This window comes from Cottoperca gobio, unplaced genomic scaffold (assembly GCF_900634415.1).
Source record: "Cottoperca gobio unplaced genomic scaffold, fCotGob3.1 fCotGob3_245arrow_ctg1, whole genome shotgun sequence".
NCBI classification, from domain to species: Eukaryota; Metazoa; Chordata; class Actinopteri; order Perciformes; family Bovichtidae; genus Cottoperca; species Cottoperca gobio.
This window is the reverse complement of record NW_021166869.1, coordinates 238,803-260,548: the sequence shown is the minus strand read 5'-3', so window position 1 is coordinate 260,548 and position 21,746 is coordinate 238,803. Positions and strand designations below refer to the sequence as shown.

General features: G+C 43.1%; 1 protein-coding gene across 7 annotated transcripts in view; it reads right to left on the bottom strand.

The window, feature by feature from the left end:
* Window positions 1–7,133: 7,133 nt before the first annotated feature.
* ppp2r5eb (protein phosphatase 2, regulatory subunit B', epsilon isoform b) overlaps window positions 7,134–21,746 on the bottom strand; it is a 42,097-nt gene continuing 27,484 nt past the window's right edge. For all 7 annotated transcript variants that reach the window (XM_029426846.1, XM_029426848.1, XM_029426845.1 and 4 more), the window contains 12 exons: window positions 20,314–20,510; window positions 18,342–18,443; window positions 18,141–18,233; window positions 17,879–18,009; window positions 16,990–17,049; window positions 15,559–15,667; window positions 12,850–12,903; window positions 12,534–12,584; window positions 12,325–12,444; window positions 11,484–11,611; window positions 10,822–10,923; window positions 7,134–9,721 (listed from right to left, as the gene is read on the bottom strand). In XM_029426846.1, the coding sequence (XP_029282706.1) occupies window positions 9,622–9,721; window positions 10,822–10,923; window positions 11,484–11,611; window positions 12,325–12,444; window positions 12,534–12,584; window positions 12,850–12,903; window positions 15,559–15,667; window positions 16,990–17,049; window positions 17,879–18,009; window positions 18,141–18,233; window positions 18,342–18,443; window positions 20,314–20,510 (1,247 nt within the window). In that variant the 3' untranslated portion in view covers window positions 7,134–9,621. The remainder of the gene's footprint in view (window positions 9,722–10,821; window positions 10,924–11,483; window positions 11,612–12,324; window positions 12,445–12,533; window positions 12,585–12,849; window positions 12,904–15,558; window positions 15,668–16,989; window positions 17,050–17,878; window positions 18,010–18,140; window positions 18,234–18,341; window positions 18,444–20,313; window positions 20,511–21,746) is intronic.

The following is a 21,746-nucleotide window of genomic DNA, read 5'->3' as shown; positions in this document are numbered from 1 at the left end:
CAAACTTGACGTTTTTGGATCTCATTAACATTACAAAAATGTTTCTTTATTATTCATATTGAATGTGCTTTGTGTCCTCAATGCATTGGTGGGAAAATCCCTACAGGCGTTGCATTTCCACATCACAGAGTGTTAATGTGGTTTGAACTCTTGGCTGCGTCTCTTGTTTTTAAAATGGCAATCACAAAATGGCAAAGATTAGCCAAAGGCAATATGGGATTAAGAGGCATATATTAATATACATACATTCATTACTTCATGGGGATTAAGGTGCAGCAGTACGGAGGAGACATCCAAGCTGAGGAGAGGCAGAGAGATGGAGGTAAGATAAAAGATGCAGAGGAAGAAATGGAGAAGAGTGAAAACAGGAACTCGGAGGAGGAGGAAGATCTCTGCAATGATTTGGCAGACGTGGAGAAAGAGGAGAAGAGATGCAGAGGGGAGGAGGAGGAGGAGGAGGAGGAGGAAGAGGAGGAGTGGGAGATTTCTCTTCTTGTTTTAGTCGAGGAGCCTTAGAAACAGAAAGAAGGGAACTCCAAAATAAAAGCGTGAAGATCGTGACAGAGAGGACATGACTCAGCCTCAGCAAAACACAATAACCAGAGTCAACGTGACACCTTTAGTGACACGTCTGAGGTTTCTGCTGGATACGAACAGCAGCAGCAACATCAACAAATCCAGAGACTCGTGTTTAATTTGATGATTGATGAGTTCAACGGGAAAGTTCCTTCTCACAGCAGATGGATCAGGAAGTGCTTCTTTGATTTTGTTTTGTGATCCCGTTGCAGATAATTGTATTATACTGAGAGGTGTTTAGTTGACCCTCATTAATATGAATATGGTGGACAAAATAATGGAAACACCTGTCAGCATAAGGCAATGCAACAGCACCTACTTACCTGGCAACTGAGTGTACGCCGGGAGAATAGGAGCTTTTTAAGAATATTAAAAATGGGTTTAGAGACACAGAAAGTTGGGGTATTAAATGAGCACAGTGAATACACAAAGTATCCAATTATTCCCTAGAATTAATCATTTAGCCTCTTGAGTTAAATCCTACTCTCAGACTGATGCAGACACGCTGGGAAGATCAGAGCAAGAGCATGACTCCCCCTACAGGTCAACACGTGCCACTACAGCTCACTGCTGACTGCTGGACATGTTTTGTGTTTAGTTTGTCTCGTTTCTTTTATAATTGTACATTGATGAGTATAAGTACAGGAAGTAGTTTCACATTCAGCAAACCAAAATGTAATGAAAACAGAAGAAATCAGTAAGTGCAAAGTAAGTCACCCCAGCAAAACCACGACATCATTTGGATTTATCAACATAACTGGACGTGACCAGATGGATGAAGATACTGAACATCATTTGTGGAAATACTCTGCTGAAATGTAACTTGTAAAAAATAGAGAAAACTTTCCAGACAGGATGTTTCACAGTGACAACTGTGTGTGTCCTGCTGTTGGTCCAACGCACAACTCCCAAAACAACCACAATGTTTGCGTATGAATTAAACAAACAAGACACAACATGTTGATCAGTGAGCTTTGGAGCTGCCGGTAGCTGCATTTCTGAACTTAACAAAGAGCCAGGCTAGCTGTTTCCCCCTGCTTCCAGTCTTTATGCTGAGCTAAGCTAACCAAATCCTCATTTCACTCAGAGTAAACCATTAACTGGTCAATGAAAGGTCATCAACTCATGCAACCATCTGCATCCTTTCAAAATGGCAAGACAATAAACAAGATTTGACGTTTTTATGCATTTTTCCGTATCAGTTTACTTTTAATCGCTTTATATTGTCAATGTGTGACTGAAACGTAACTGAAATAAATCAAATCAAATCAAATTTATTTATACAGCCCTATATCACAAATTATACATTTGTCTCAGTGTGCTTTACAGACTGTACAGGTTACGACACCCTCTGTCCTTAGACCCTCTGTCCTTAGACCCTCTGTCCTTACACCCTCTGTCCTTAGACCCACTGTTCTTACACCCTCTGTCCTTAGACCCTCTGTCCTTAGACCCTCTGTCCTTAGACCCTCGCATCGCACAAGGAAAAACAAAACGTCCTAAAAGAAACCCCAAAATTAAAGGGGGAAAAATGGGAGAAACCTCAGGGAGAGCAACTGAGGAGGGATCCCTCTCCCAGGACAGACAGACGTGCAATAGATGTTGTGTGTACAGGATAAACAACATAGTACAAATACAACATTTGACAGAAATTATGTTGTGTTGAAAAAGAGAAAGTTTGGATGAATCCAGGAAAATGTCAAAAAGGCTTCCCAGTGTCCAGCAGGACCAGGGCAGCAGGCGCAGCCACGATTCATGATCCTGACGTAAACTTTATCAGTGGCAACCTGCCACATGAGAGACACAGAAACTCCGTAACTAGTAACATACATTTACATAAATGCATACAGATAGAGAGGGAGAAGAAGAGAGAGAGGGGAGGAGAGAGGAAGAGGAGGAAGAGAGCAGGTAGGTGTCCCCCGGCAGTCTAAGCCTATAGCAGCATAACTAGGGGCTGATCCAGGGCAAACCTGAGCCAGCCCTAACTATAAGCTTTATCAAAAAGGAAAGTCTTTAGCCTGCTCTTAAATGTGGAGAGTGTGTCTGCCTCCCGAACACAAACTGGAAGCTGGTTCCACTGGAGAGGAGTTTGAGAGCTGAAAGCTACAGACGTTCACAGACTCTCGGTTGTCTATTAATTTCTATAGAAAGTGAAAAGGTTAGCGAGCTCTAACTTAGCTACGTGTCATGGATCTGGTGTTGGCAGACTTATAAAAATGTGGAACTATGCCTTTAAAAATAAATCTGATAACAGTAATTGCACAATATTAACTAAACGGTGTGTGAATGTACAGCAGATAGGTGATCCGCTGACAGTGAGATGTGGACGCATGTGAAAGCTAAATGTATGAATATAGAGCAGTGGGGAATTGTGGGTAGTAATCATCTGAATAATCGGCGCTGTGGGTTAATTATGATAGTGCTCTTAGGGTGTCATTGCTTTTTTAATAAAGAGCTCGTAGCCCAATGTGCAAATCACAAGTTTCCAGTAATTACACCTGGAACTTCTTCCCTGCGAGCTGTTCTGCTCGACAGGTGATCTTAATTAGATAAATGGTCTTAATTAGATAAATGGTCACCAGCACACCCCCTCCCACACTCTTGATTACAATCCACAATGTCTGCTGTAAAAACATCACAGGACCTGGACTCCAAAAAGACTAATAGTGCCGTCAGCAGTTTAGCCGTCACCCTTTTGTTTTTCAAGAAGGTGAAGCCAAGTACAGCCGAAGGCAGAAGATAGTTTCAGGCGACTTAAATGTTACAATTACCTGAATTCATCGACTGAAAACACAGCTTGTGAAAGGGTTACAGTTGTAAGACTGGACACCGCGTGGTAGCGACAATCACAAGGTGGCCACGCCCTAAAGCAGACCCTGCTTTATCGTCTTAATTTACTCTAAATACTATAATTTACAAAACAAACATCATGCTGTACCGAAGAAAACTTTAAACTAACGATTGAGACCATACACGTGTCAGGAAAATGTTTGAGGTTATTTATTTATAACCTTTATTTAACCAGGATATGGCCTCATTGAGATTAAAAATCTCTTTTTCAAGAGTGTCCTGGCCGAGAGGCAGCAGCACAGTTACAGACAACAACAACAATCACAACATTAATGAAAGCATTTACAGACACAGCGGCTTCAGTGTCTTTAAGAGTCGCTTTAAGTCTGTTCAGAGAGACCAGCTCTCTGAGTTTCAGCTCATTCTGCAGCTGGTTCCAGGCAGCCGGAGCAGTGTAACTTAAAGCCATTTTCCCAAGTTCTGTACGGACTTTTAGGACAGTTAGAAGAAACAAGTCCTCGGAGCGAAGTCTACGGGTGGTCAGGGAAGACCATCCAACACGAGCATATAAGGTGCAGTGGTCCGTCAGGGTTTTGAGGTTTGTTATGAGTCTCAGTGCCCCGTGGTCGACGGTATCCAGAGAGCTGAGGCACTGAGACGATGCATTCATATAAACAACATCTCCATAGTCCAGCACAGAAACGTTGCAGAGACTCGTCTCTTTCTGGCCTCGAAAGAAAAACAGGACTTAAAATTAAACAGTAAATTACTGTGTCATCAGCATAAAAATAGAAATTTGCATTTAAAACATTGTGATTAAGATTATTTATATAAATGGTCCTACAACCGATCCCTGTGGCACACCCTTGGATACATTAAGAGAGCTAGAAGTTATACCTTCTGCCCGCACACACTGATCTGCCTGATAAATAGTTACCAACAGACAGCTTGATCTGAGAGACCTGTACTGTAGAGTCTTTGTGACACTAAGGAATGATCTACTGTATCAAAAGCCTTGGATAAGTCAATAAAAAGTGCTGCACAATGTTCTCTATCGTCTAAGAACGTCATAAAATCATTTACTACTTTTAAGGCGGCCGTTGTTGTGCCGTGTGTTTTCGTAAAACCCGATTGAAGGTCAGATAACATATTAATAGTCGTTAAAAAGTCCTTTAGTTGTTGACTTACCAATGGTTCCAGCACTTTATTTAAGACAGACAGTTTGGAGATGGTCTGTAATTGTTTAGGAGGGTGGGGTCACCCCCTTTCAACAGCGGGAGAACCAAAGCAGATTTCCAAAGAAGGGGAATTTGGTTCGTCTCCAGGGATAGATTGAAAAGATAGGCCAGGGGCGAGGCGAGGAAATCAGCTGCTAACTTTAAATAGTCTGGCTCCAGGTTGTCTGGACCTGCTGATTTTCTCGTGTCTAAACTTTTAAGGGCTTTATGCACCTCTGAGACTGTTACTGGATTAAAAGTAAAGGGTTATAAATCAAGTGAGGAGTAATTTCCTTCTTCTATACAATCTGACTTCTGTTTACAACCAGTGGAGTCGAGAGGAACTGGTCTGTCTTTAGTGGCACAAACAAAATGATGATATGATGATCCCCAACATGAATATAAAGCAACCAAGAAGAAGAACTTTCTCAAAATGCCCTTATAAAATCAAATTCATAGAATACTTTGATTAAAAAGGAACAAACAGTTTCCATCCTGTCAACACAACTGCTGGTGAAATAACTTCAGTATCAAAGTAGGTAGTCAACACTGGGGAGTCACTGCAGTCTGCACTGAAGAATCACCTTTACACTTGTTTTTGAAAAGCTCTTATGTCATTGTCTACTTTTTGCTAAGAATATTTGACTCATAAATCAAAGTTTAGGATCATTCTCGGGATTATTTCTTTGAAGTGTTGAGTCTCTGAGCTGCAGGTCTCTGCTGACCTCTGGTGGCAGATTGAAGTACTGCTCAAACAAGTGGTGTCTGTTTAACACTCCATCAGCTTCAATAAGAGATGATCCTACATATATTATATTATATTTGGTTTTCAAAATGTATTAAGGTCTTAAAAGTTCTACTTTCAAAGGATAACTCTCCAAGCTGCACGTACAGCAGCTCCTAGCAGCTAGGCACTAACGTCCCGTAACTTCACCAGCTTCACCAACACAGCCAGCTATTGTCTCTGCAGAGCTCGCCAGTACACCTGTGTGCTACCTGTGAGCTGGCTGGTGCATGTTTACCTGGCCCACTACCTTTGCTCACAAGTACGGAAGAGTATTAGGAGGGACGGTGCTTGGCTGCAGTGAGAGAAGGCGCAATGATGGGAAACACACAGATGTATATAATAAAATTAATGATGGCTCAATTTCATTTTTCTACCACGACTACTCAAATTCTGCGGGGAAAAGGACAAAGGAATTGTTTGATAAATCTTTTTGTACAACCTGCAGCATGCTTCTGTGAGCCTCCCACAGATGTCTCACCTGCTTGTGTCCAGATCATCCACGTCAACGTGATCTGGCAGCATCCGGTCTCACCGCACCGACTGTTTGCTGTGTTTTTATTGTCTTGTTTGTTTTTATTTGTACCCAGGACGAGTAGAAAGCAGCATAGAGTACATTTAATAGAATATACTTGTATGTTTTAGGGCTAATGCAATCAAGTCCCATTGTGTACACACTGATACTTTAATGCTGTAGGAACCTTTCCCCTGAAGTTTCTTTTTAAATGTCAAATTAGCAAATTAAGGAAATAATGTAGATTTCTTTTTTTCTTAAGTGTCAATCACCAAATGACACAACACAATGTTTCACTGATGAAAGTCCTCGTTTTCAGTATTACTAACTGTGGAGACGTTTCCATGAAACATCACAAGCGGTGAGATCCAAAAACATACCTGCAACTACCCAAAGAAAAGGAAGAGATCTTCGAGACTAACATTAATCTTAATCCTGAACAGACACATCGTTAACAGCAGGTGACAAAGAAACGCAGGGTAGCAACTCAAATAAGCATCTTCATTTAGACAAAAGGAAATGTTTCCATATTTCTGGTGATTTATTATTTGCTTGTCAATAAATCTAATGAAAAGACCAAAACCTGGTGTGTGTGTGTGTGTGTGTGTGTGTATCACTACCTGATACATCTTCTTCCTCTGCAGAGCTCCATTGTGTCCAAAAACTATTAAAACCCATCACTGAGCCAAACTGTTGCACTGGGTGACATTACCACACGTACACACATACACACATATATATATATATACACACACACACACACACACACACACACACAGGAAGAAGCCCCCACACATGCACTATTGGCTTGACTACCTGCTGTTTTAGGAAACCATATTTTAATCATGAAACTATATATTTGTGTTTTTAAAGATTTGTCTTTAGAGCCACAGACAGGAAGTCAGAAACTATCGACACACACATTGTTGGTCTTTCCATGGGATCAGCTGACACCAGATTTAAGAGCTGCGTGTTTCTTTGACACGATGCGTTTAAGATTAGCAGAGTTCTTCTTTTTTGACCAAAGTAGGAAAAATAAAATGTCATTTTTCAACATGTTGGCCTGAATCTACACCTACAAATGTAAAACCGTAAACATACACAGTATACATACTGTGCACGTTTCAGGTTTAACACACTCACTCACACACACACACACACACACACACACACACACCCTGTGAACCCAGTAAATAAAGCAATCCAGCATCTGGGCTTTATCACAAAACAGGTTTAATTTAATATCTCTTTATTTTTTAAAATAATTAAACATTTGTATTTCTCCAACCCATATTTATCTTTTTTTTTTTTTTTTTCGGTTTTAAAATCATATTATATCCGGGCCGTTCTAAAGCACACATTAATTCTGCGAGGGAGGAGATTCAGCGTAACACTCCCAACAGGACAAAGTGGTCTGCTCTGTGCCTTCCCTCTCTACTCCTCCCTCCCTCCCTATGACCCCTGACCTCACCCCCCCTCCCTCCCCAACTAAAAAAAAATATATTCAATGGTCAAAAGAAACTTCATCAAAATTTCCAAAATGAGATAAAAACTAAGAGAAGAGGGAGTGAGAGACAGAAAATGAAAAAACAGACTAAAAGGGGGGGGGGCAACACTATCATAAATACCAGGAAGTCTTGTTCCATAATACCTCTTTATATACTGGACACTCCTCTCCAGTTTCCTAAGCAAGAAACATCGGCTAAATTACTACAAGATACAAGATTATCAGTGTACTGCATTCAATAACAATGTACAGGGTTGTCTTTTTGTTGTTGTTGTTGTTGTAATACTGTGAAGTCAACGCGGCGCCCCCCCGGTGGGCGGAGGAGGGGAGGAGTGGGGGTGAGGTGAGGCAGGGGCGCTCGTCTTTTCACAACAGGAGGAAGATATTTGGCGCTCCTCTGAAGACTTGTTTTTATTTGTAAGTCCCCGTTATGGCCGGAGGGTACCAGTGCCAGACTGATACCAGGGATACCTGGTATGGCAGGTTAAGGGAGGGAGGGGGGGGGGGGGGGTCAACAAAGTTTATTAAAAAAAAAAAAGAAAAAAAAAAGTTAGATGGAGGGAAGGAGAAATAGATTAAAAGTCAATTTTTGGAGGAGCACGAGGGGAGCATGATTTGAGTGCGTTTACATGCAGAACATGTACAATCTTAATATTCTCCTTTACATGAAGCCAGATCACAAATCCTGTGCGAGGCCGACGCATCGCATCAACAGGAAGTTGCACAAATTAAACGGTGGTAAGCAGGATTCGAAAGAACCAGGATGTGAGCTCATCTAAGCAACATCAAAACAGGATACTACACTACACTAGTCTTTAAAAATGAAAAGTATCCGAGGTCATGTGCACCAGATGTGAGGGGCGGGTTTGATTTGTGGTTAAAAACATGACACTTAAATGATTATCTGTACATTCAATATACTTATTTTGTATATATGGTCATGGCATCTTTGCTTTTGTTTGCAGTTTATCAGTGTCACTGTATGATTACATACGGGGGAAACAAACTAATCCTGCACAACACGTTGTATAAATAAACTTACCTTGCATTCCCCCATTCATTGATCGCTTTTATACAGCTGCATCACAACGATTTATATTGGGTTTTTTTTACTGCTAATGCAAACTGAACATAACGTGCTGCTGCTAGTTCACGTTAAAATGGTGAAACACTGGCTGTTATTGTGACGCAGCCACAGGAAGTGACACTGAGGCTCTGCTGAAGGTGACTTTGTGGATTTTGAACCTTGAAGTAGTAAAACGCACAAGAGGGAGTAAAAAATGTCTTTTGATGTAAAAAAAGAAATTCAGTATTTTGAGATGGCACGGTCTGAACACCGAGGGAATAAATGTAGTTTGAGGGTGAACAAAGTAGAAGAATAGAAATAAGTATATTCAGCACAAGATTTAATACCCGTACGATTAACACGCATGTAAACGCACTCAGAGGTGTGTACTGAGGAAGTCCCTGTTGTTTTTAAATGTGTTTATGTTCAGTTCCCCCCCCCCCGCCGCCATTTAAAACAGGAAGCAGAACCTGTAGACAAGAGGGTGAGGCCAGGGAGGAACCTTAATGGGGGAGAGGGGACCCATTATTAGTCCGGACGTCCCACACGGGGGCAGATGCACCATTAGAGAGGAGGGAGGAAGGGGAACAAGAGGAAAAGCAAAGAGGAGAACCAGAAAAATTAAAATTACACACGGGACTGTAGTGAAGAGTGGGATGAAGAGTTAAAATCAATCTATCTTCTTTTTTTGTGGTTTTTGTTTTGTTTTCCAAGAGTTGTTCTCACGTCCTACAGTCCAAAGGTTTTATGTTTTTGTTTAATTCACCCTCTCACACAAGTCATTTTCTCATTTTCTATTTTTTTCTTCCTTTTTTTATTATTATTGTTTTGTTTTTCTGTTTGCAATAATATCAGTTTAAGGGAAAAAAAAAAAAATTATTTACAGTGCTGTTGAAATAATGAAAACAGACGTGATGAATCTACTGTAAAGTAAGTCGCACAAACACAGGAGAAAAAAAAAAAAAAAAAAAAAAAAACATAAGAAAAAAAACAAACAATTAAGAAACCAGCGGGCACTCCGCGTCGATCCAGAGACGACGGCCTGTATCGGGGATTTCTCGGAGCTCTGGGCAGACATGGCTGATGTGGAGGGAGGGAGTTGGGGAGGGGGAGTCACAGGGGGGAGAGGAGGGGGAGGGGCAGAGGGGGAGCGCGGCGCTGTCTTCGTTAAGTTGGGATGATCCCATCGCTCCTAAGGCCCCTCTTCAGCTCCAAGTCCTCCAGCTTCTTCCAGAGCTCCTCTCGCTCCTTCTCCTTCTTCTTCTCACTGAAACAGAAAAACACGGACGACAAGCTTTTATTATTATCCTGCTTTCAAACTTCTGAATCTCTCCAGAGTCACACGTGTCTATAAAGACCAAACTACAGCCTCGATGCAACTGTGCGTCCTGTTTAAAGTGTATTTACAGAAGTCCTACATTTACACGTTTGCGCATGAACGCTGACTTCGGGGGGGCCTTAACGTTAACCTCCGTACGACAGCGTGCGACGTCTTTGTTATTGTTCTCTTCTGCGCGTGCGGGTCAGTTCAGGACCGGTTCACACTGGAACCTGAATTGAGCACTAAAGCTTGCCGTGTGAATGTAGCCTAAGAGTCATGCTAGCAGCTCTGAGTTTACCATGTTCTCCGTCTTAGTTTAGCGTGTTAGCATGTTAGCATTAGCTCATTAGCATGAAACACAAAGTGCAGCTGAGGCTGATGAGAATGCCATTAGTTGTGTAAATATTTGGTCATGAAGATATAATAATATTTGACCTGATGATGGGTCCTAAGGAAAAGTCAGAGGATCATCAAAGTTATTATAATTCATCTTGAGGGGAAACATACATCCAACAGTTTGTGAAGTAGTTCACTGGAAACCACAAATGTGAACCTCACGGTGGCGCTAGAGGGAAAGTTAACTGTCACTAAAGTCAGTCGGAGCGTGGACGTGTTCACAGAAGTTCACAGCCATTGATACATTTCAATCTGGATCAACGTGGTGGTCCAACTAGCGAGGCTTTCTGATCTGTGGGGGCTCTGCTCCACGATGTCAGATGTTAAACTGGTAATGTATCAGCCTGTAACATGACATTTGGTATCAGAGTATTATAAAGTGGGACGGGTGCATCCCTACTACTAAGTGAGCTTTGAATCCTGAATGGTCTGTCAGATATTATACTCTTCCTATTTCTATTTCTAGCGCTGTAACTAAAACCATCACTCATTAGTGCTGCTGCTTTAAAAAGCACAGCTAATATTAATCCTGATCCGAGTGTGATGATGAGAGTAACACTGCCGTCGTGTTAAGCAGCTCCCTGCGGGGCTCGTACACTATCACATTGTTGATGAACGTGAGGAAGATGTGAGTGTGAGCAGCTTCTCACCGCTGGCGGTCCGACTTGTAAGTGGCTGTGAGTTCATCAAATAAGGTACTGTTCATCTCCATGAAGGCCTTCAGTACGTTGTAAACCAGCGCCACGATCGCCCTGCGAGGACAGAAAGGGATCAAAGATCACAACAACAAGCAGCTTTACAGCCTCTATAAATCTTTATCCGTGTGGAGGAATCTGTTGAGCGAGCAACATGGAGCTTTCATTTCTTCCTCAAGTTATAGTCAACAGTCTTTAGTATGGGATACTGGGATGTAAAGCACGTGCAGAGACGTCGACTATATTTATTGTAAAAGACCAGTTTAAGCTATTCTTCACCTGGAAATATATATTCAAGACATTTCTTAATTGTTCTCATGCACTTCAAAGTCTTATTTCTGCAGGAAAGCGACGCTGCGCTCGGCTGTTTACAGTAAACACAGTCGTCACGAGGCAAGGACAGCTTATTTTGTACTTTAGGTAGAAACACATTTATGAAGGGAAAAAGGGAGCTTCCTGCCAGCAGAAAGCCAAAGACACAACATGACTTCAAATCAAGGCTAAACCAAAGAAACCTGCATATTTGTTCTTGGAAATCTACAAATAAAATGACAACAATGAGCCTCATTTATTACACAAAGCTGAGGACTCTGTATTTATTTATAAATGTCACTCACGGGTTCCAGTGCTCTTTGGAGATCCTGTAGAGGCTGGCGAACATGATGGGCAGGATGACGCTGGAGTTCTCCTCGATCAGACTCATGATGTACTCGTTGTTCCAGTAGTACAGAGCTCGCTCTGCAACCTGCGACCACAAGCACAACCCTGAGTGTTTATATATAATGTGGTAAATGCAGAAGCTTACCTTTTTAACTTGTGTGTTACATTGTTTTTATTCAAAATAATTAAATTAAAAAAAGGTTTTAAAAGTTAGGAGCGTTTCCCTAAAATAATAATACCTTATTTTTATAGCATTTTTCAAAAATAAAGTTTCAAGACAAAATCTAAGTTACTTAAAAGTTATACAACATTTAACAATAGTAACTGCATATAAATAAAAAACATTAGTAAAATAAAATATTAATAAAGTATTAGTAAAATAAAAGTGAAGAGAATAATATAATATAATATAAATAAATAAATAAATAAATATATATATATATAAATATATATAATATAAATAAATAAATAAATATAAATAAATATAAATAAATAAATATATATATATATATATATATAAATAAATATATATATATATATATAAATAAATATATATATATAAATATATATATAAATAAATAAATAAATATATATATATATATATATATATATATATATATATATATATATATATATATATATATATATAAAAAAAAAATAGGTTTTACAGATAATCCAAGGACACTTGAACATGTTTCTGAGAGGGATTTAAAGAACACAAACTATATAAATTCTGTACTGGTTTCTACACCAGTGCAGGTAAAGCACACTGCACGTCAGCGCTGGACGCTCACTGACCTGGAAATGTGGGCTGGAGACACATCTGGAGATCTGTTTGAAGAGCGGCTCCTGGATCTTAACGAACTGTGTGGGTTCGATGACGTCCAGGATCTCCTCCAGCTCCCCTAGAAACATCACCTGCAGCGCAGCACAGGTGAGAAATGTTACCACAAAAACACACAGAGAGTTCGTACGCAGTTCAAACCGAAACAAACGACAAGCCTCACCTCTTTTTGACTGCAGGTTTTTGGCCAGAACTTCAGGAGGCCTCTGATGACCTGAGGACGAAGAAGAGACACGACACATTAAACCCCCACGTTCCCCTCAGTGAGGCGTCTCTGATCACCCTGCACCTCAAACCATCAGCTGTAGTGACAACAGTGTTGCAGGAAAAGTGAGAAATGTAGCAGCACAGGTGATGTTCTGCTGTCACCCAACAGATCACTTTCAGACACATCTCCTGTGGCAGTTATTGATCCGACTGTGGTCAACAGAAAAGACTTGATGAAGGACAGCTGTCTGTTACTGTGAGCGGATACTTACTGGTTCTGTTAATGTTGGGTCTTTCTCTAGGAACTGTACAATGCAATACGCCAACTGCAAAGAGAGGAGAGCACATGTTACAACACACAGAACGTATCGTAGTCGGGCTGCACCTGACGCCTTATTCATAACGTTGACATTCAACATTCGAAGGCCTTGTATGTTTGTCTTTTGATTCTGTTTAAACCCGGCAGCTGCAGATAAAGATTACACTAATATAAGTGTGTAGTGTGATCCAAACATTTACAACAACTCCCGAGTGTTGTTAAGTCCAAAACTCAAAACGATAAATGTTAAATCATTAAAAGAATTCACATATCTTTATCTAAAAATAGAACTTCTGCTTCAACCCATGTTTGTGCTCGTCTAGCATTTTAAAAACATTCTTACTGCGGTCAAAAATGTTTTCTCCCACCGGCTGCACACAGAGCGAGGGCACACACAGAGCGAGGCACACACACACAGAGCGAGGCACACACAGAGCGAGGCACACACACACAGAGCGAGGCACACACACAGAGCGAGGCACACACAGAGCGAGGCACACACAGAGCGAGGCACACACACAGAGCGAGGCGCACACACAGAGCGAGGCGCACACACAGAGCGAGGCGCACACACAGAGCGAGGCGCACACACAGAGCGAGGCGCACACACACAGAGCGAGGGCACACACACAGAGCGAGGCACACACACAGAGCGAGGCACACACACACAGAGCGAGGCACACACACACAGAGCGAGGCACCACACACAGAGCGAGGCACACACACAGAGCGAGGCACACACACACAGAGCGAGGCACACACACAGAGCGAGGCACACACACAGAGCGAGGCACACACACACGAGCGAGGCACACACACAGAGCGAGGCACACACAGAGCGAGGCACACACAGAGCGAGGCACACACACACAGAGCGAGGCACCACACACAGAGCGAGGTACACACACAGAGCGAGGCACACACACAGAGCGAGGCACACACACAGAGCGAGGCACACACACAGAGCGAGGCACACACACAGAGCGAGGCACACACAGAGCGAGGCAAGCACCACAAGAGCGAGGCACACACAGAGCGAGGCACACACAGAGCGAGGTACACCACAGAGCGAGGCACACACACAGAGCGAGGCACACACACACAGAGCGAGGCACACACACAAGAGCGAGGGCACACACACAGAGCGAGGCACACACAGAGCGAGGCACACACACAGAGCGAGGCACACACACACAGAGCGAGGCGCACACAACAGAGCGAGGCACACACACACAGAGCGAGGCACACACACAAGAGCGAGGCGCACACACAGAGCGAAGGCGCACACACAGAGCGAGGCGCACACCACACGAGACCGCGAGGCACACACCACCGAGCGAGGGAACCACCACAACAGATCGAGGCACACACACACAGGCGAGAGGCACACACCACACAGAGCGAGGGCACACACCACCAGAGCTGGCGGCACACCACACCGAGCGAAGGCACCCACACCCACAGAGCGAGGCACACACACCACAGAGCGAGGCAACACACACAGAGCGAGGCACACACACACCGAGCGAGGCACACCCACACAGAGCGAGGCACCACACACAGAGCTGAGGCACCACACACACAGAGCGAGGCACACACACAGAGCGAGGCACACACACAGAGCGAGGCACACACACAGAGCGAGGCACACACACAGAGCGAGGCACACACACAGAGCGAGGCACACACACAGAGCGAGGCACACACAGAGCGAGGCACACACACAGAGCGAGGCACACACAGAGCGAGGCACACACAGAGCGAGGCACACACACAGAGCGAGGCACACACAGAGCGAGGCACACACACAGACACACAGAGCGAGGCACACACACAGAGCGAGGCACACACACAGAGCGAGGCACACACACAGAGCGAGGCACACACACAGAGCGAGGCACACACACAGAGCGAGGCACACACACAGAGCGAGGCACACACAGAGCGAGGCACACACACAGAGCGAGGTACACACAGAGCGAGGCACACACACAGAGCGAGGCACACACAGAGCGAGGCACACACACAGAGAGGCACACACACAGAGCGAGGCACACACAGAGCGAGGCACACACACAGAGAGGCACACACAGAGCGAGGCACACACACAGAGCGAGGCACACACACAGAGCGAGGCACACACACAGAGCGAGGCACACACACAGAGAGGCACACACAGAGCGAGGCACACACACAGAGCGAGGCACACACACAGAGCGAGGCACACACACAGAGAGGCACACACACAGAGCGAGGCACACACAGAGCGAGGCACACACAGAGCGAGGCACACACAGAGCGAGGCACACACAGAGCGAGGCACAGAGCGGCTTTAACTTAAGAAAGTTGATCTGATGAATCACTTTAGGTAAATAGATTTCGTTTCAGGGGATTTTTATTTATTTTTAAGCGATGGCATCATAAAATATGAAGATATCCAAATCCTCAATAGAAGCTTTGTAAGTTTAAAAAAAGAAAAGTGACCTTGAGTGCAGCCCTACAGTACAGACCTGCCACAGAATCACACACACCTGCAGGACTTTAAAAGACTGTGCAGGTTCAAAGTTTTACAATACTGTTAATTATCTCTTTATATAAAACTAGTAAGAAACTTTACACACACACACACACACACACACACACACATATATATATATATTACCTGTGCGTGGAAGAGGGACAGACTCCTGACAGTGTGGAGGGGGATCAACACTTTGACCAGAAACTGTTTATGCTCCGCTTTCAGTGGCAGAGCGAAACCATTGATTATACTGAGAGAGAGAGAGGAGACATAAAAAAATATAAAGATAAATTAAACATGAACACATGCAAGGGTTTCATTGTGACCCCCCTGAAAGCGAGTGAAAGATCAGTGAGCAGCAGACATGAAGAAGACTGTTTGATGGAGCCTGGGAGGAGAAATAAAGAGACGTAACTGATGCTCCAACCTTCAGGCTCGCAGAACACACACGTGATCCCCTTAAAGCTCCAGACTCACAAAATGTCAACCGCAATGGATTCAACTTCTTCAGTGTTCTCATGAAGAGACAAACTGAAGCCATCATTCTTACGTAAGCAATGAAACGTTTAGTCCAAATAAAATACAGTTATAGTCCAGGGATGGGCAACTCTCCTGTTAGTTATGTAACTGTACGTGGCTGACTGGTCGGTTTGTGCTCGGCCTCTCTCTGACCTTTCATTTAAGATTCCATATTTGGCAATAAAAAAAGATTCAGAGACGTCACAATTCACAACTCCTCATAGTTCTCCATCTGGGTTTATGTCGCTGCACTCTCCGCAGGACCAGACGTGTATAAACTTGCTTTGCGTGTGACCTCCTGGAACAATCTGCTCGTGACCTTTCATCACACAATGCATCCGCGTACGAGTGATTTCAAACCCTTCTGAGAGGCCTGAAGATGCACACATCCTGGATTCAAAGGGAAAATAATGTTAAGATTAAAACTAATGTGGAATTGTATTTAGTTTGATGTGTGTATTAAAACCTTTAACCTATTGTTGTTTGTTTTCAAGGTCCTTATGAATGTATCCATCAACAACTGATCAGCTTCTCTCTGAACCTGGATACTGAACAGCACATAAGTAGCTGTGAGAAGATTATGGAGCTTTACCGTCATAATATTTCACACATTTATAGCAACAGTGAGACGATCTCCCTGCACCCCGTCTGCGTGCTGAACGACCCTAAACAAGTCCTGACACAAAGCTGATAAACTGTCCGTGTAAATCAGCTCTTTTTTTTAATGGATTAAAAGAGAGACAGTTGAGCTGAGAGGATTAATTCATTTCTTATCTACAAGTCATGCTCCGACTCTTCCCTGTGCTTCACATCTCCACTCTGATTTGGCTCCATAAAAAACAGGATTTCATTTTTCCATCAATCTGTCTCTTGAACAAGATCTGCATCTCCATCACAGTGCATGATTAAATAAAAAGATTAAAAACATCCTTTACGACTAAAGATATCAGCGTTGAGCTTAGTTCTGCACGTCCTGTGTGGCTTTGCATGAACCGTCGGGCGAACAGAGGAAGAGTGTAAATGTGCTTCTGAGCGTCGGAGGCCTCCACATACCTCCCCAGGATCTCCAGCAACTCAGCCACCCCGTTGAAGTGCTCCGTCTCATAAACAAAACTGCAGAGCGGACAAAGAGAGAGGCACAGAAAAGAGGAGACAAAAGACAGCAGACAGAAGTTAAACAACTAAAACAAATGAGCAAAGGCGGCAAAACCAGATGATTTGTAAATTACCATATCGCATGAAGACTAGGAACGGTTGGCGGAGCAACAAAAGACACCAGGACATGAAGTGTGTTTAACTGCGTGTGAGTGTGCCATCATTCAGTTTAAAAAAAGAAATACAAAAATAAAATGTAAATTGGTGGATGTCTTGGGAATTCTCTGCATTTTCTTATCTCTTGGAAAATACCAGCATGTTGACGTTAGTGGGGGTTGAAACGTGTGTCTTCGTTTCAGGACAATATATAGTTACTATGTGAACAACACATGTGTTCAACAAGTGGCTGAATCAGACATGAAGAGCTCCGTCCTGAAACAAAAGGAGAGCGTGCGCCTGAATGTCCTGCGCCTCACATGAAACCACTCTGATATATTCAAACTGGTCTGAGGTCAGTTTGTGTGCTTATTTGGGAAGAATTGTTCTACTGAAGGAATCTAACAAATGTGAAAAAACAATATCTGAAAATTAAAGTGACGTTCCTGTTAATGATGCTCAGTGATTCCCATGAAGCAAGAAATAACTTTAAATCGCAGGAAAACATTCAACTCTCGTCTAAATCAACGGTTCCCTTGAGCTCACGCGTGATGTCATTGTGGAAGTATTTTTGACTTGTATACTGTAGAATAGAAACTAAACAAGGCTCCAGTAATAAAAGTGGATACACAACGTCTAACAGATGGAGACCAACACAAACACAGACAATTAGAGTTCTACTCAAACTCACCGTAGAAAAATATTATTGATCTGTTTTCGTATAAAAGCCCTCAGACCCAGGAATTTGCCGTAGATTCTATGCAAGACTGTCTTCAGGTAGTCTCTCTCCCGAGGATCCTCGCTGTCAAACAACTCCAAGAGCTGCACGGAGGGAAGGAACGCAGACAGATGAAGGGAATCAGAGTCAGAGAGAAAGATGACAGGAACACATTTAACAGAGAGGACAGCAGGGAGAACAAGTGAGATGGAAAGATCAAAGCGGACCGACTCACCTGTAGGACAAACTTCTGGTCTATGTACTTTTTGGCAATGCTGGGCTGGAATTCCTGACTCTCCAAGAACCGGATGAAGAACTCGTATACCAACTGGAGAGAGGATGAGAAGGAGAGAAGAGATGTTGATGTTAAAACTATTTCTTTCTAACAAGATAATTAGTGAACGTAAGACACTTTTGTTTTTGCGGCTGTGTTTACCTGTAAGTGTGGCCAGGAGGCCTCGAGCGTGGGCTCGTCTTCCTCGGGGTCAAACTCATTACTGTCACTGGGCGGAAGGGTCCGGAATATGTTGTGAGACACCTGAACAAAAACACAAAAAGAGGGAAATGTGTTTCAATGCAGCCCAGCTATGACCTCTTCCAGGTGAGGACTCTGCACGAAGACATTTTTTTTATCTTGATCGTACACAATAACAAGCTCCGTAGCAACCAGATACAACGCAACGTGAATTTATGCCTGACGTTTCTTCATGGAAGTGTGTCTCCTGTGTTCATACGCTACAGGCGCCCAGTGTACAGACATTAGCTGCATCCAGCTAACATCATCCACAGAGTGCGCTTACTTCTCTCCTATTTCCTCCTCGGTCATTGAGCCTGAAAGACTTTCGATATGTGGATGCACGTTAGCGATAGGCATGTTCGCATCCACTCACATCTCGTCATTGGCTTTGTATGCAATCGTGACGCCACTAAAAAATCTGCTTTGTGCAGGACGCCACGCCTTTTCTGTGGCCGTTTCTCCTGATGTGGGAACTCGACTGCACACAAAAGAATTTAGAAATAACCACAGGACTTCTATTCCATCTATTTACTGTTGACTCTTTAGAGAAATGTGTTTATTAAAATCCCTTTTTGTTTATAGTACATTCTGTTCTTGCTGTTACATTGATACAAAAGAGGCAGATTGGAAAAATGTGTCTTCCGTCGTAATTCACTTATGTGACCTTTCCACTGCTGCCCCGAGTTCAAACACTTGTGCTTACATGTTGAGCTGTTCTCTGAAGTGATCCAGAAAGCTTACGTAAAGCTGTACAAAACTAAATCTACAATACTGACTCAGGAAGATTGTGATGTTGACATATTTACAACAAAACGGAGCTAAGCTAACTACAACACTATTGAACTCGCATTGCTTTGAAGCTGCTGTGTTCAGTCTTCCTTTTGCAGGAGGTTTCTTCTGGGACACTGTGTGTGTGTGTGTGTGTGTGTGTGTGTGTGTGTGTGTGTGTGTGTGTGTGTGTGTGTGTGTGTGTGTGTGTGTGTGTGTGTGTGTGTGTGTGTGTGCGCGCACATCAGGGTCACACGACAGAGAGGGTGGAAAATGGGTCAGGACCCGAGTAGACGTTCGAGTGTGGTGACTTTACGGCTCTGCAGGAGTGAGTATGACTTTATCTACAGCCTCAAATGGTAAAAACCAGCTTGTGATACAATGTAATTCATCTTCTTAAGATGTAGGCATGCGAGTGCGAGTATGTGAGCACAAACAAAATCATCTGTCCCACTATTAAGGGTCGTTTCTGGTGTTTATGTTGAAGGCAGGGCTCGATTTCAAGGGCATCCCGTCGTCGGACGATAAAAAAATACAACTGCGGTTAAACAATAACATTCATCTGTGGTGAAGTTGTCGATGTGAGAGTGCAGAACTCAAGACACTGAGAACATACACACGTAGCGAGAAGATGAAACTCGGCTGTCACGCCCGGGCCACACTGCCTGCGTGAGCAGCACCAGACATCTGCGGCGCTGCTATACCGCCAGCCCTCTTTCTTACATTGAGTTTGCCTTTCGATTCATGGCGCTGTGCAAGTCACTGCACCTTCACGACACTAGAAAAGTCTTGTGTTAACAAATGAAAAACGCTAGATGGCTTTTATTTTTTGAAACGGAAACAGGAAGTGGTGAGCTAAAAGGAAATATTTACAGTTCTGTCAAGTCTGTGACATATTATACAGTACGTAGACAGAGGGTAAAGTCTATATACTGCTATACTGTCTATTTGTGCTGCTCTCAAATCTCTACAAGACACGCAGCCAAGCCCCAAGATAAAAAGAATCATTTTGGTGTTTGTACCACAATATCACAGTCATTTTTTATTATGAAACAAAACCTGGTTTTATTGAGATATTCTTGGGTCCCTGTGTAAAGACCTGTGTGCGTTCCTGCCTCCTCACCATTTTGACGACATCGGGGTAGGCCTGCTCTGTCAGGTAGCCCCGGCTGACGGTCACGTAGTCCACCAGCTCGTTGAGCGTGGAGCGTTTGTACTCCTTCATCTTGAGGTCCGACAGCGTGTCCATGAAGTCAAAGACAGTACAGCACTGCTGCAGCTTCTTCAGGAACAGCTCCGGCTGCTCCGGCGCTGGCACGTCTGCACCAAGAGAAAAGTCAGTTAAAGAGGTGCAGAAATAAATGTGAGCTGGTCGTAAAAAACCAGCAGTAAAGGAGTAAAAACAGAGACGCTATAGTTAGAAATATAATATTAATTAATCTCTAACAACAAAACATGTTTCTTTTTACAATGCAATACCCAGTTAAAGAAACATGCACTTTTAGAAGGCAATAAATCATTTGTTTTGAAGATATTCACAGAGATACGCTTCACATATCCAGCGGCGGCCAGCTCCATATGTTTGGTATAAATAGAAGATGAACTGGATGGTTAGCATGAGCAGGGATAGAATAAAGAAAATGTAAAAAACATCCCGGTATATATAAAAGATGTTGAACATAACTTCCAGAAATGCAAGTTAAGCTAAAAAAGGTATTTGTTCACATGTGGCATTCTTTGTTTTCAAACATTTGTATTGAAATCCATAACTGTCCGCTCGAGGAGAGAAGTAAAATCAGTTTCCTGCTCTGCATTAGCTCTTTACTTATTCATCGTTTCTGCGAGCTCTCTCTGTGTGTGTGTGTGTGTGTGTGTGTGTGTGTGTGGGGAGGATGAGTGCAGCAGCCTCATTATCCAGCACTGAGTGAAGAACAAGAACGGCAGGTGTCTTTATTCTGCTGCCGAAGTGAGAGACATGGCGGAGGGTCGCCAAGAGTTCAGACCTGCAGGGAGATGCACGACACTCTTCCCTGATCGCCAGACCCGATGTTCCCGCCCCGCCAGGACTGGGCCATTATTATGTAAGAGATAAGCTGCTCTGAAGGCAGCACACCAGTCGCACTGTGTGTGAAGTGTGCTCCCCAATTACACTTCAAAGTGCTCATTTGTCATTTTTTAATTCTGCTGCACTTCATGTCGAGTCGCAGACTGCATATAAATTAATGAGAAACTTTTCCAGTAACAAAGAAATGACTTTTTCACCTCTTCATAAAATGCAGAGTGATTAGCTGATTCATTAACTTAGACGTTATTATGGGCTCTTATTTCTAACATGTTATAGAGCAAATGAGTAATTGATTAACGGAGGAAATGTTCAGTTGATCAATGGATAATGAAAAAGGGTTACTGATGCATTTGAGTTTATTTCCCCCTTAAATATATTAACTTTTAAAGACTGTGCAGGCCAGTGGGGGCCCTGCATTTAGTCATCTTTTGATCCAAATGCCACTCGTTACTCACGACCTGCTGGCCTCCTGCTGCAGCTCAGCTCAATGA